The sequence below is a fragment of the Elephas maximus genome, chromosome 27 (assembly GCF_024166365.1).
Source record: "Elephas maximus indicus isolate mEleMax1 chromosome 27, mEleMax1 primary haplotype, whole genome shotgun sequence".
In the NCBI taxonomy this organism is placed as follows: domain Eukaryota; kingdom Metazoa; phylum Chordata; class Mammalia; order Proboscidea; family Elephantidae; genus Elephas; species Elephas maximus.
The window spans coordinates 23,842,537-23,855,378 of NC_064845.1; the positions used below are offsets into that span (position 1 = coordinate 23,842,537).

At 43.0% G+C, this 12,842-nt stretch overlaps 1 protein-coding gene across 4 annotated transcripts in view; it reads left to right on the forward strand.

Annotated features, from left to right (window-relative positions):
* The window catches only part of RFTN1 (raftlin, lipid raft linker 1), a 238,266-nt gene that overhangs the window by 183,091 nt on the left and 42,333 nt on the right, over positions 1-12,842 (forward strand). For all 4 annotated transcript variants that reach the window (XM_049870669.1, XM_049870671.1, XM_049870670.1 and 1 more), the window contains one exon: positions 4,002-4,117. In XM_049870669.1, coding sequence (XP_049726626.1) covers positions 4,002-4,117 — 116 coding nt within the window. The remainder of the gene's footprint in view (positions 1-4,001; positions 4,118-12,842) is intronic.

Genomic DNA, 12,842 nt, shown 5'->3' on the forward strand with positions numbered 1-12,842 from the left:
GAATAGAAAACTAGAAACTGGAGCATGATATTGGTTTACCTACAGGGACCTTACTGGCAATGGAGCATTATCTTATCAGGTTGGGATAATATCAGGATAAGGCTAATGTGTTCCAGATATTACCCTTACAGCCACAGTCAGGCCTCTATGATTCTGGAATAACCAAGAATATCCTCCAGATAAGTGAGGTGAACTGGCCTCACATTTCTTAAGTCTAGGTCAGGTTTTGTATCAGTCAGTTATTGTACAATAATGGCTGTGTAACAAGTTACTCCAGAAGTCATTGGCTTACAGCAGTAATCATTTATTCTCATAGGTTTGCAGGCTGGCTGGGGCAGCTCTGTGGAGGCAGCTCTGCTGATCTCCTCCAGGCTCATGCATGTATCCGCCAGTCAGCTGATCTAAGCTAGGCTCCACTGGGGCAGCTCTGCTGCACATGTCTTTCATCTTCCTGGAACCAACTGGCTAGCTGGGACATGTCCTCAGATTGGTGGCAGAGTCATAAGAGATGAAGTTCAGCCACAAGAGTGCATTTCAAGGTTCTGCTTGCATCACACCTGCTAGCATTCCATTGGCTAAAGCAAGTCTCATGGACAAGCCCCTAGTTGGCTGGTCTCCCCAACAGTCATCTTATTCTTGACTTTCTTCTCTCATGATTCTGCTAGTCATCTGGCCCTTGGCTACCCCTCGTTCACTCTGTATTTCTATGCCAGCTGTCCCCTCTGCTTGGAACTTTCAAAACCTACAGATCTATATGGCTTGTCTACTTACTTCATTTATGCCTCTCCTTAAAGTTGGGGAGACCTATCCTGATTGCCCTTTCAAAAATAGCTACCAAAGCCTCCACCTCCATTGTCTCCCCCAATGTAAGTTGAGCTCCATCGGGTCAAGGACTTTGTTTTGCTGCCTGTTAGATTTCCAGTGACCACAAGAGTACTTGGCACATAATAGGTGGCCAGTCGGTATTGGAAGGAGTCCTTGGTGGTGTAAATGGTTAACCAGTCAGCGATAATCAGAAGATTGGAGGCTCGAGTCCACCCAGAGGCACCTTGGAAGAAAGGCCTGGTGATCTACTTCCAAAATATCAGGCATCGAAAGCCCTATCGAGCTCATTTCCACTCTGACACCCATGGGATCACTGTGAGTCAGAGTTGACTGAATGGCAGCTGGTAGCCGGTAGGTGTTGGAATTCATGAGTGAGTGGTGAAGGGCTATTCAGGGTGAGCGTGAGTGCTTCCAGTAACACAAAACTCACTCTTCTGAGACCCTATCTTCCGTTTTTTAGGCTAGCCTAAGGGAGATTTTATTTATATTATACTGAACGTTTGTCCTTATAGTTTATAAAACTCTTTGATTCTAGTTCTGCCTTCAAGAGCCATGTAGAGGAGAGAAAAAGAAAATTCTTTTTCATCTGTATTGTCTATTATATTATGCCTTTATTGACTCTTGAATGAACCCTGTAAAAAAATAAATAAATAAAATAAAAACCCTGTAGGAAGGGATAAAAAAGAAAATTCAAATTATACTTAATTCCATCACTCATAACTGTTGTTAACACTTTGTGTGTTTCCTTAGGGTTGTTTGTTTAACCCTTATTAACATAAAAATTTACGTACAGCTAATACTGTAGTTTTGTGTTCTGGTTTTTTCTCCAGAATATTGTATCCAAAACACTTATCTGTATCATTAAATTCCCATAATTTTTTAGGGAGTACATGATATTTAATTGTATGGAATTCTAATATATTTAATGGTTTTTCTATGTTTGAATATTTGAATTGTTGAACTTTCAGATCATACTTTTAAAGTAATTTTGTAAGTAATGTTTGCAGATAAATATTTGATGGCATGGGTGGCTACTACCTCAGGAGGGACTAAAAAGAGGTAGATTTCTGGGTTAGAGAGGATGGACTTTTGTGTTTCAGGTCCTTAAAAAAAAAAAAGTCGTCAAGTCTATTTCAACTCATAGCGACCCTACAGGACAAAGTAAAACTGCCCCTTAGGGTTTCTAAGGGGGCACCTGGTGGATTCAAACTGCCGACCTTTTGGGCTTCTTCAGCCCCTTGAGACATTGTCAAATTGCTTTCTAGAAAGATTATACAGTTAAAATTCCCTTATACAGTTTAAACTATCCCAGATCATAGTACTCCTACCACCACTGAGCAGTTTCTTTTCAAAATTTGTCAATTTAATAAGCAAAAGAAAGAGTGAGCATTTTTTTATATGTTTACTGGCTACCGTGAAGGGGTGTGTATGTATGGGTGTGTGTATGTAAGAGAGAGAGAATATTAATTAATTGCCAATTCATGTCCTTTGCCCATTTCTAATGGTGTTTTAGTATTTTTAACTATTGATTTGTAAAAGCTTTTTATATAGAGAGAATATTAAGCTTAGCCTTTTATTTATGCGTTTCTTTCATGTGATTCTTTCATTTTACTGATTGCCTTTTAATTTTGTTTATGGGGTCTGTTGGAAGACAGAAGCTAAAGGTTGTTATATATTCACATCTATCATTCTTTTGGAAACCCTGGTGCCGTAGTGGTTAAGTGCTACAGCTGCTAACCAAGGGGTCGGCAGTTCAAATCCACCGGGCGCTCCTTGGAAACTCCATGGGACAGTTCTACTCCGTCCCATAGGGTCGCTATGAGTCAGAATTGACTCGACGGCACTGGGTTTTTGTTTTTATCATTCTTTTCCTTTGTGACTTCTGGGAAATTCAAGCAATTCCAGGAACTCCAGCATGATTCGCAGGACTTTCTAACTTTGTCTCTCTTCCCTCCCTGCAAAAACAGGTTACATTATTACATAAATTAACCTTTTAAAACAAAAATAGTATATTTTTTAAACGTGCTTTGTATAATTGGGAAACTCTGGTGGCATAGTTGTTAGGAGCTATAGCTGCTAACCAAAAGATCAGCAGTTTGAATCCACCAGGTGCTCCTTGGAAACCCTATAGGGCAGTTCTACTCCGTCCTATAGGGTCGCTTTGAGTCCGAATCAACTCAATGGCAATGTGTTTGGATTTTTTTGGTTTTTTTATAATTGAGCAGCGATTCATAGAATAGAATACAAGGATAAGGAGGGAATCTTCTGTCCACAGCCCCATTTCACAGATAAGAAATCAAGCCCTTGAAAAGGGTCATGTCTCTTTTCGGGATAGAGCATGGACCCAAATCACCTGCCTCTAAGTCCGGTCCCCTTTCCCACAGTCTCCTGTCTAAGTGAATCTAGGGCATCAAGCAGTTATTAACAAAAGGAGGGCAAAACATGCCTTCCTTAATGTGTCTTCTGCAGGCGCAGGGACCCTGTTCCGTTCTTCTTTTCACCTTCATTGCCTAAGACAGTTATTGAATCATGCTGTAGGTTTAATATACATTTGTTGAATTGTACAGAGCTTGGAACTGCTACTTTGACAAGAGGACTGCATTTTCCCTGATAAAACATTTATGAGCATTTCCTCTCCCCAAATCCCACCTCTTGACAAGAGCTGCCTGAAATGTTGTCTGTACAGCAGCCCACGTCCTACAAACTCCCGAGAATCAACACATCTCGATTGCGTCTGACAGGCTCAGATCTGGTGCTTTATCTATCCCCCCTCAAAAAAAAAAAAAAAAGAAAAAAACTCTCACCTAAATATAGTTTTCTTCTAAAAACTGCCTCTAAATGCCCCTGCTTTACCCTGAATAAGTTCTCCCCAGAGCATCCTGACGTTGGAGCATGAAAAGGAAGGTAAACGTGTGAAATCAAATGGTGATTGCTAACAATGAAATTTGGGCTCATAAAATCAAGGGTATTATTCAAAACTGCAAGGTAAATTAGTCTCATTCATTCTGATGGGGCTAGACTCTATGGCTGTGTGTGCCTTCTTTAATTAACATGCTGAAAAGATGTTCTGATTGGGATTATTAATGAATGCAGTGAAAATTTTTGCTGCTTGTAAGGCTTCTGCCACAGACGCTTTAGAGACCCCCCCTCCACTCGCCTTTTTTTTTTCTCCACAGATTCCTTACATAGCTTGACAGATGGAGTATTCATCTTTGAAGCTGTTTCCACAGAAGATAGCAAGACCATACAGGGCTATGATGCTATTGTTGTTGAACAATGGACAGTCCTGGAAGTAAGTACGGAGTTGGCAGCGGCTCTGCTTTTGTTTGGGCAGTGGTGGCTTTATCTGCCTGCTCAATCTGATGATGAGGATATTGCTAAACTGTGGCTTTCTTGTGAAAGGGAGTTTGACCTGGGTAGACTCCATAACCCCCCTTTAGTCCTCTCATGCCCCTTCTTCCCCAGCCCTCAGGTAGGAAGGTGGGTCCCACCTTCCCCTTGCTACAGTAAAAACGTGCTGTGTGTGTGCTATGCCACTGGGTGGAAAGAGATTCTGCTTGTGTTCCTTCACCGATAACAGAAAACTCTATGTGATATAAATGAGGCAAACATAGTTTTTGGCCTCCATGATAGTAAGAAAAACATCGTTATTGGCGCTAAACCCAATGGCTCCTTCTGCCAGGCACACTTAAAAGAAATGTATACACATGAGCTCATTTAATCTTTACGGTAAGCCTAGGAGGTAAGTAATGTTATTGCCCCATTTGACAGATGAGGAAACTGAGGCACAGAGAGGTTAGGTCCCCGGCCCAAGATTACACATTAAGTACTGAAGGATGTATTTGAGAAATGTTGACCCATGAGGCCGCCAGATTGTGATTGGCAGAGGAATTCTCAAACCACCTTCCACTGGAACATTGGGGAGAGTTTATTTATGTATTTCTAAGACTCACTGGTGTGTACTGGAAAGGCAGTTCTCTAGCTGTGGACTTCAGTACACGCAGCATCTGAGGTGTTACGGAGAAGCTCTTTGGACATGGAGGACCGATTTCTGAGTGTCCTCTCATGGCCCTGGGAGAACAAGGGTTGGCATCACTCTGAGGGGACCTCTGCCAACTGCGTTCTAGGCACCAAAGGAAGACAGATGTGGCTGTAGCCCTTTATGAAGAGGGTGGGGTGGTGGGGCCCACCAGACAGCAAGTACTCGCCACACCCTTGCGCTGCAGCCCAAGGCAAGCCTGGACACTATTACCCAGCTTTTGAGGTGCAACAGTTCTGAGCAGCAAGAAGTGAGGAGGAGGGCTGCTGGGGGCCTGCCTGCCTCTAAGCAGTGATGGGAAGTAACTTCTTACAAATGTGACAGGAACGGAGTACTTAGAACACTATACTCATCACCAGCAGGAATCTGAAAAACACAGCATCCAGGGCAGTTCAAGCGGGGGCCAGGAGCATATGTAGAAAGGAAATAAGGAACCAGAGGACCTGGGTTGGATATCCATTCCACCAGTTCCTCCTGGTGACCTTGGTATCAATGGGCCTCTCCTGCCTTCAGGCCCCTAACTGGAAATGGGGTGAGGCTCAGGCTGAAATGCAGAGTCCAGCGTGGGTACACCATGTCATCCTCGGGACCCTAAATTTCCCCAAATGTAAGTGGGACACCGTACCATTCATCCAGCCCATCCCACAAGCTGGAGTGGGGAGACTAACAGGGGATCAGGTCCAGAGTCTTTAGGACCCTGTTAACAAAGAGCCACGTGCCTGGCTGAGCAGCCCACAGGCCTCAGCATTCGGTTTGCTCTGTAAAAATTGGCAATAAGAGCAAGCGATGCATAGCTGCCCCCAAAACATGTGCACGTGTGGAAGTTATTGGCAGGCCAAGGGGACCTTGTAAAACCCCTTGCTGACTGCATGTTAAAATGGCTGTTAAGGGAGGGCACAGAGGTTTCCTTAAGAAGGATGACTTGATGGCGATGATCCAAAATCTTCTAAAAAAGTGGTTCTCCAAGTGTAGTCCTCGGAACTTGTTAGAAATGCAGATTCCCAGGCCTCATCCCAGACCTGCCGAATCAGAACCTCTCAGGGATGGGACCCAGGAATGTGTGTTTTAACAAGCCCTCCAGGCAATACTGATGATGCACACTGAGTTTTGAGAACCAACATCTGGAAGGACAGTACAGATGCCCTCTCACCAGATGTCTGTGATCATGTATCATTTGATGAAAAAGCAAAAAATCCAAACTCATTGCCATAAGGAGTCAATTCAGACTCATGGTGACCCCCTGTGTTACAGAGTAGGGTTCTCTTGGCTCTAATCTTTATGGAAAGGAGCCCCAGTGGTGCATTGGTTAAGCACTCAGCTGGTAACTGAAAGGTTGGCGATTCCAACCCACCAGCCACTCCACAGGAGAAAGGTAAAGACTGCAGCCTCGGAAATCTTATGGGGCTGTTCTACTCTGTCCTACAGGGTTGCTGTGATGGAATGGACTCAACGGCAGTGGGTTTAGGTTTGAGGAATCTTTATGGAAGCAGATTGCCAGGTGTTTCTTCCATGGTGCCTCTTGGTGGGTTCAAGCCACCAACCTTTAGGTTAGTAGTTGAGGGCAGGCCATTTGTACCACCCAGGGACCTATTTGATGAAAAGGATGAGGGTGAAAATATCTCAATGATTTGTCTGTTTTCAGCCTGTGAAATGAACTGTGACCTTGACGGGTAACTGGAGTGAATGTGTACTGTGTAAAATGTTTGTGGGAGGGAGATGAGTTTAGAAAGGAAAATGAGGACACAGTTGTCCTTTTAATACAAAGAGAGGTTGATTTTATGGGTAAAGATGTCAGGAAAGATTAACATTTATTCAGAAACTTTCCCTGGGTATGCAGATTGGTTTCCATTAGAGTTTGTGGGTTTCCTCCCTCCCTCCCTCTCTTTCATTCTTTCTTTCCAAATGTTTCTTCCTCTTGACCTCTTATTTTTATGAGATTTCGTGTTAGTTTTGGGATTCCTCCCACCCCAAGAATGCTGCTTTGACTTCTCCCCAGGAATTCTTGCCAGTAAAATTGCCTTTAGAGACCTATGCTGGGCCCAGGATATGCTGGGTCCAGTGGTGTGCTGGGGCCACTTGACTGGCTTACTAGAATCAATTCTGGGCACCTCTTCCCAACTCCGTATTCAGCGATGTCAGGTTGGTAGTTTGAAATTGGCCGTGGTCAGATATTTACACCATGGAAATTGACATACACTAGAAATCAGTGTTTTTCCCCCTGGAAATCTGGTTGTGAGTATCCCCCCGCACACCACTGGATGGCCCTTTATTTCATCATGTTTTAGCATTATGATATGTAGGTGTGGCTAGTGTCCAATTAGGCAAAAAACAGATTTTCTTAGTTTTCATGACCAAGAAGCTTGATGGTTTTGATGTTGCTGGCCACCAGTATTCCCTGTACAAGTCTGTAGACTTGCTCTTCCCGCTGATGTCTCTGGAACATCCACAGCTTTCCCACAGTGGAAACAGGCACATGCACTTAGAAGCCGTGTGGGTAGCTGACGTTGCCGTCTTTCAAGGGCAAGAAGAAGGAGAACTGTACCCCTTGGCTTATGGGCTTCTCATCCTCTTTGCAGCTGATGTAGGCAGCCTTCAAGTCATTGCATAAGTCACCTCCTCCAGGAAGCATTTCTGGCTGCTTCATGGTTAAAGACCCTGCCTATGGGCTCCATTCGTCCTCTGTGCCAGGGGCGAATTAGTTAATAATTCATTGTTCACTAATCTGTAGTGAACAATGTCACATGGATTTCACATGAAGCTTGTGTTTACTTACTTTCATGTGAAACCCATGTGACATTTTCACTACAAATTAGTAAGTAAGCACAAGTAAGCCCGTGCTTACCTTGTTTACCAAGTTATCTGCCCCTGTCAGGGATTATAAATTTGAAAAGAGACTTCAATTCTGTCGGAAGGTGCTGTGGGGTTGGGAGAGAGACAGATGCCAGCTATACCTAGAAGCAGAATCTTTGATGTGGTTAAAAAAAATGTGAAATTGTTCATTACAGATTATCTGGTAAGCAAGGTAAGCACTATGCTTACCTTGCTTATTGGATAGTCCACCCCTCCTCTGTGCTTTAACCTCTCAGGATTCCTATTGTGTTCTGTCACTATTGTTTGTTTGTCCTTTTTCCTCCCTCCACTGTGAGTGTCTGGGTCTGGGGATATTCATCTTTGTTCTCCATGGAACCCCAGTTAATGCTCCCTGAATTGGATCAAAGAACTTTTGGTCCAGCCCAAGGATAGGGCAAGTATTTCTCAAAAATGAGGCTGTCATAATAAAACCTATTAAGAAAACATTCTATATCCCACTTTGGAGAGCGGCATCTGGGGTCTTAAACGCTAGCAAGCAGCCATCTAAGATGCATCAATTGGTCTCATCCCTCCTGGAAAAAGCAGAGTGAAGAACGCCAAAGACACAAGGTAATTATGAGCCCAAGAGACAGAAAGGGCCACATAAACCAGAGACTACATCAGCCTGAGACCAGAAGAGCTAGATGGTGTCCAGCCACAACTGATGACTGCCCTGACGGGGAGCACAACACAGAACCCCTGAGGGAGCAAGAGAGGAGTAGGATGCAGACCCCAAATTCTCATAAAAAGACCAGATTTAATGGTCTGACTGAGACTAGAATGACCCCAGAGGTCATGGTCCCCAGACCTTCTGTTAACCCAAGACAGGAACCATTCCTAAAGCTAACTCTTCAGACAGGTATTGGACCAGACTATGGGATAGACAATGATACTGGTGAAGAATGACCTTCTTGGATCAAGTAGACACATGAGACTATGTTGGCATCTTCTCTCGAAGGGGAGATGAGAGGTCAGGGAGGGTCAGAAGCTGGCCGAATGGACACGAAAAGAAATAGAGGAGGAAAGGAATGTGCTGTCTTATTAGGGGGAGAGCAATTAAGAGTATATAGCAAGGTGTTTATAAATGAGAATCTGACTTGATTTGTAAACTTTCACTTAAAGCACAATAAAAATTAAAGAAAAGAAAAAAAAAATAATAAGCCTGTATCAGAATCCCCTGGAGAGCTTTTCAGACTACAGGTATCCTGGCCCTATCCCCAGAGTTCCTTAATTCATTCGGTCTGGGATGGGGCACAAGAATTTGCATTTCTAACACATTTTCAGATGCTGCTGCCGCTGATCCTGGGACTACTCCTTGAGAGCCCCTGCTTTGGGGGAACCAAGCATAGACAGCTGCCAGTGCAGCCTGGCAGTGCCCAGCTCAGGGCAGGTTTGCCCACAGCTCAGCTCTTTGACCAGGCTCCCTGTGAGACCCCCACTCAGACCACAGACAGCCCCTCTTCTGCACACCCCTTCCAGGGCATGTGGGTATTTGTCTGACTCCTTCACCTTTCACCTTCAAGACCTGCTACTTCCTGCTTTCCCCACCCTTTTAGCCTCCACAAAGGTCTTTCCTGTTTTAGCCCTGGACAGATCCCTTTTGGCTTCTGGTTGACCCTGTCTTTCTGGCAAACACTGTCCTCCCAGCTCATGACCTCTTGGGCTATGGTCACAACATTTTTTCTCCATTCTCACAGTTGAAACTGATCTGTCCCTTTCCTCCCTCTTTACTCCTCTTCTGGTTCAGCCACCTCTTCCTGGCCTTCCTCTTTATATACCCTACACATACCCACACCGACATTTTTACTGGAAAACCTGGGTCTTCACAGGTCTGTAAGCAGTGCAGCGTGTTGGAAAGGAATGGTAATCCTGGAGCCTGGCTTGGGTGTGTATCCTGCCTCTACAATTCCCAGCTGAGCACTTGAGTGTATGAAAAGGAAACCATCCCTTTTCATTCCTCCATTTTCCATTTGTATAAATGGGGATACTGGCAACAAGCTCTCAGAGTTGATGAGAAGTAAAAAAGATAATAAATTAAAACATTGTGAATGTAGTACTGGCACATAGTAAGCACCCAATAAACACCACTAATTTTTATCATTCACTGGTATCATCAATAAGGCAGATTCTCTCCCTATTACCTGCATCTTATTCTAAAAGCAAAGAGAAGGTTGAACTAAGAAAAGTGTGGGGCCCAGTGCAAGAAGTTATGTTTTTCTCATTTGGAAGTCCACAGCCTAAAATTAAAAACAGTTGTGAGTAGAATAAAAGTCCACTGATAAGGCATTTATGATGGGTATTTGGTCTAGTTTTCTTTGATTTTACAATCTAGAGTACGAGCAGAAATAGTAATTCTTTGAAGAGACAGGAAAAATATGTAGAGAGGACAAATAAAGAGCAAGAGAGAGTGGGACAGAGGCCTCTTCTCCCTGACTCTGTGTATCCTTGAGCCTGGCAGCCCTTCAGAGGTGTGGACACCATCAGGGCCATCTTGAGCAATTCTGTCTTCACATTAAGCTCACCGTGGTAGGCTAGAGCCTTCTATATCTTGGTTCTTCTCACTATCTAAGGGAATCATAAGAAGCTTGGTAAGATGCATTTATATAATTAAAATCTACCCTGGGACCTACCTCAGACCTACCTGTCCCATAATTCTGACCAAAACATTAGATCACACTGTTATTCATGATTTTCCACAGACTTCTGGGAATCATGTTTTGTTTCCAAGGACTCCCAGCCATCTCTTTAACAACTCACTCTAGGATTTTGCCAGGGTGACATCAATTTCATTGGTATCTAGAATTTACCACCTTCTGCTCTGACAAGAGAGCCAATATTTGTTCTTTTGAAACCATCTGGCAGTTTTCTATTTGCCCCAGTTTTTCCAAGATAATTTCCTTGGTTCTGAGATCATAGCTGTCAGTTCCAAAGACAGCAGTTCTCTGCCATTTTCCTGTGATGTAGATAATGGCCACTCCCTTGAAAGGACCGGGGATTAAGACACAAAAGCTTCCCAGGCTGTAACGCCATCCATTTCCTAGTCTAGAGTAAATCACAGTAAAGATGCGGCCTATAAGGTGGTCAGGATAACCTTAGATCTATCCTGGCAGATCTCTCAGTAGTTTTACTTCTTGTTGTTAGTTGCCTTTGTTGCCAACTCATGGCGACCCCGTGTATGCACAGTAGGACTGTTCCGTAGAGCTTTCTAGGCTGTGATCTTTGTAACCAGATCACCAGGCCTGTTTTTTGAAGTACCTTTGGGTGGGTTTGAACTGCCAACTTTTGGATTAATAGTCATGCACTTAACCATTCGCGCCACCCAGGGAACCCTACTTTCACTTTCATTGGTATCAAATTCTTTGTGTTCCATCTCACCTTCGATAATTGACATACCAGTGTGCTGAATAGTATGGTGGGCTTTTCCTCTAACATTTAATTCATCTAGTCTTGAGCACATTTTACATTTTTGGGGTGTGATTAAAAGGAAGCTTGCCAACACCTGTTAAAATTGTAAAATGCCCACTCCTACCCATGACCCAGCAATTCCATATCTCATGTCCACCTCTTCTGGACAAACAAATGCATTTGTTCATAAGAAAGCATATACCAGAATATTATTTTGGCATTATTAGTAATAAAGAAGAAAAAATTGAAAACAACCTACATGTCCATGGGTAAATGGCCAAATAAATGATGGTACATCCTTATGGATGAGGTCATTCTGTATGAACTACATGGAAGGAGAGACTGAAAATGTTGTTAAGTGGAAAAATCAAGTTGCAGAATGATACAAATAGTGTGATCCCATTAATGGGGGGGAAAACCTTCATAATATAATATATTCTCTATGGGTGTATATATGCACAGAAAAAAGGCCTGGAAGGATATCCATCGACATGATTAACAGTGGTTACGTGTACTTGGAACAGGGGTGGGAGGTAGCTTTATCTGTAATATTTTCATTTTTGTATGGGAAAATGTTCACATTACTTGGGTAATTAATAATTTAAAAAGATAAATAGGTATCTCACCATATTCTTTCTTCTCTTAGACTTTAGTCGTGTTTCTCTCCTCATACAGCAGAAAAAATAGGGGTTGAATAATTCCACTATTGTCTTGGAGATATCTTTTTCTTATTTAATTTCTTACTTTGAACATAATTTTAAAAAATATGTGTGCATGTATATAAGTATATAGTCCTGTACATCTCACCTCATTCTAGGCTGAACCTTCTTCCTCCTTTTTTAGGTTTGCCTCATTTCTGTCACAAACCCTGGAGGGTCAGTGTCTTGGTTATCTAGTGCTGCTGTAACAGAAATACCACAAGTGGATAGCTTTAACAAAGATAAATTTATTCTTTCACAGTCTAGTAGGCTAGAAGTCCAAATTCAGGGCTCCAGCTCCAGGGGAAGGCTTTTTCTCTGTGTTGGCTCTGGAGGAAAGTCCTTGTCATCAATCTTCCCATGGACTAGGAGCATCTCAGCACAGGAGCATTGGGTCCAAAGGATGCGCTCTGCTCCCAGCTTTGCTTTCTTGGTGGTATGAGTTCCCCAATTCTCTGCTCACTTCTCTTTCTTTTTATCTCTTGTAAGATAAAAGGTGATACAGGCCACACCCCAAGGAAACTCCCTTTTCATTGGATCAGGGATGTGACCTGAGTAAGCGTGTTATTTCCTACCCTAATCCTCTTTAACATAACCCAATTTTGCCTCATCAACCATAGGCGGAGATTAGGGTTCACAACACAGAAAAATTACATCAATCACGAAATGGAGGACTAACACACAATACTTGGAATCATGGCCTAACCAAGTTGACAGATATTTTTGGAGAACCCAGTTCAATCCATGACAATCAGGTACCTCCCTCTGCCCTTGTAAATCATGCTCATCAATCTTTACAGCCACACTAGTTCCTTAGTTGCCTCCAACTTCTCTTTGAGTATTTCTTGCTGTGGTACCGTATTGAATTTTCTCTTGAACTTTTGAAATCCTTTTTTCTTTTTGTCTCTGGAAAGGACCTCTAGTGTTCTTTGGCTGTTAGCAAGGAGCTTGACAGAGGACAACAAACTTAATTCATAAGTAGTTTCCCTTTCCAAAATAATGGAGAAGAGATAGTATTTTAAAAC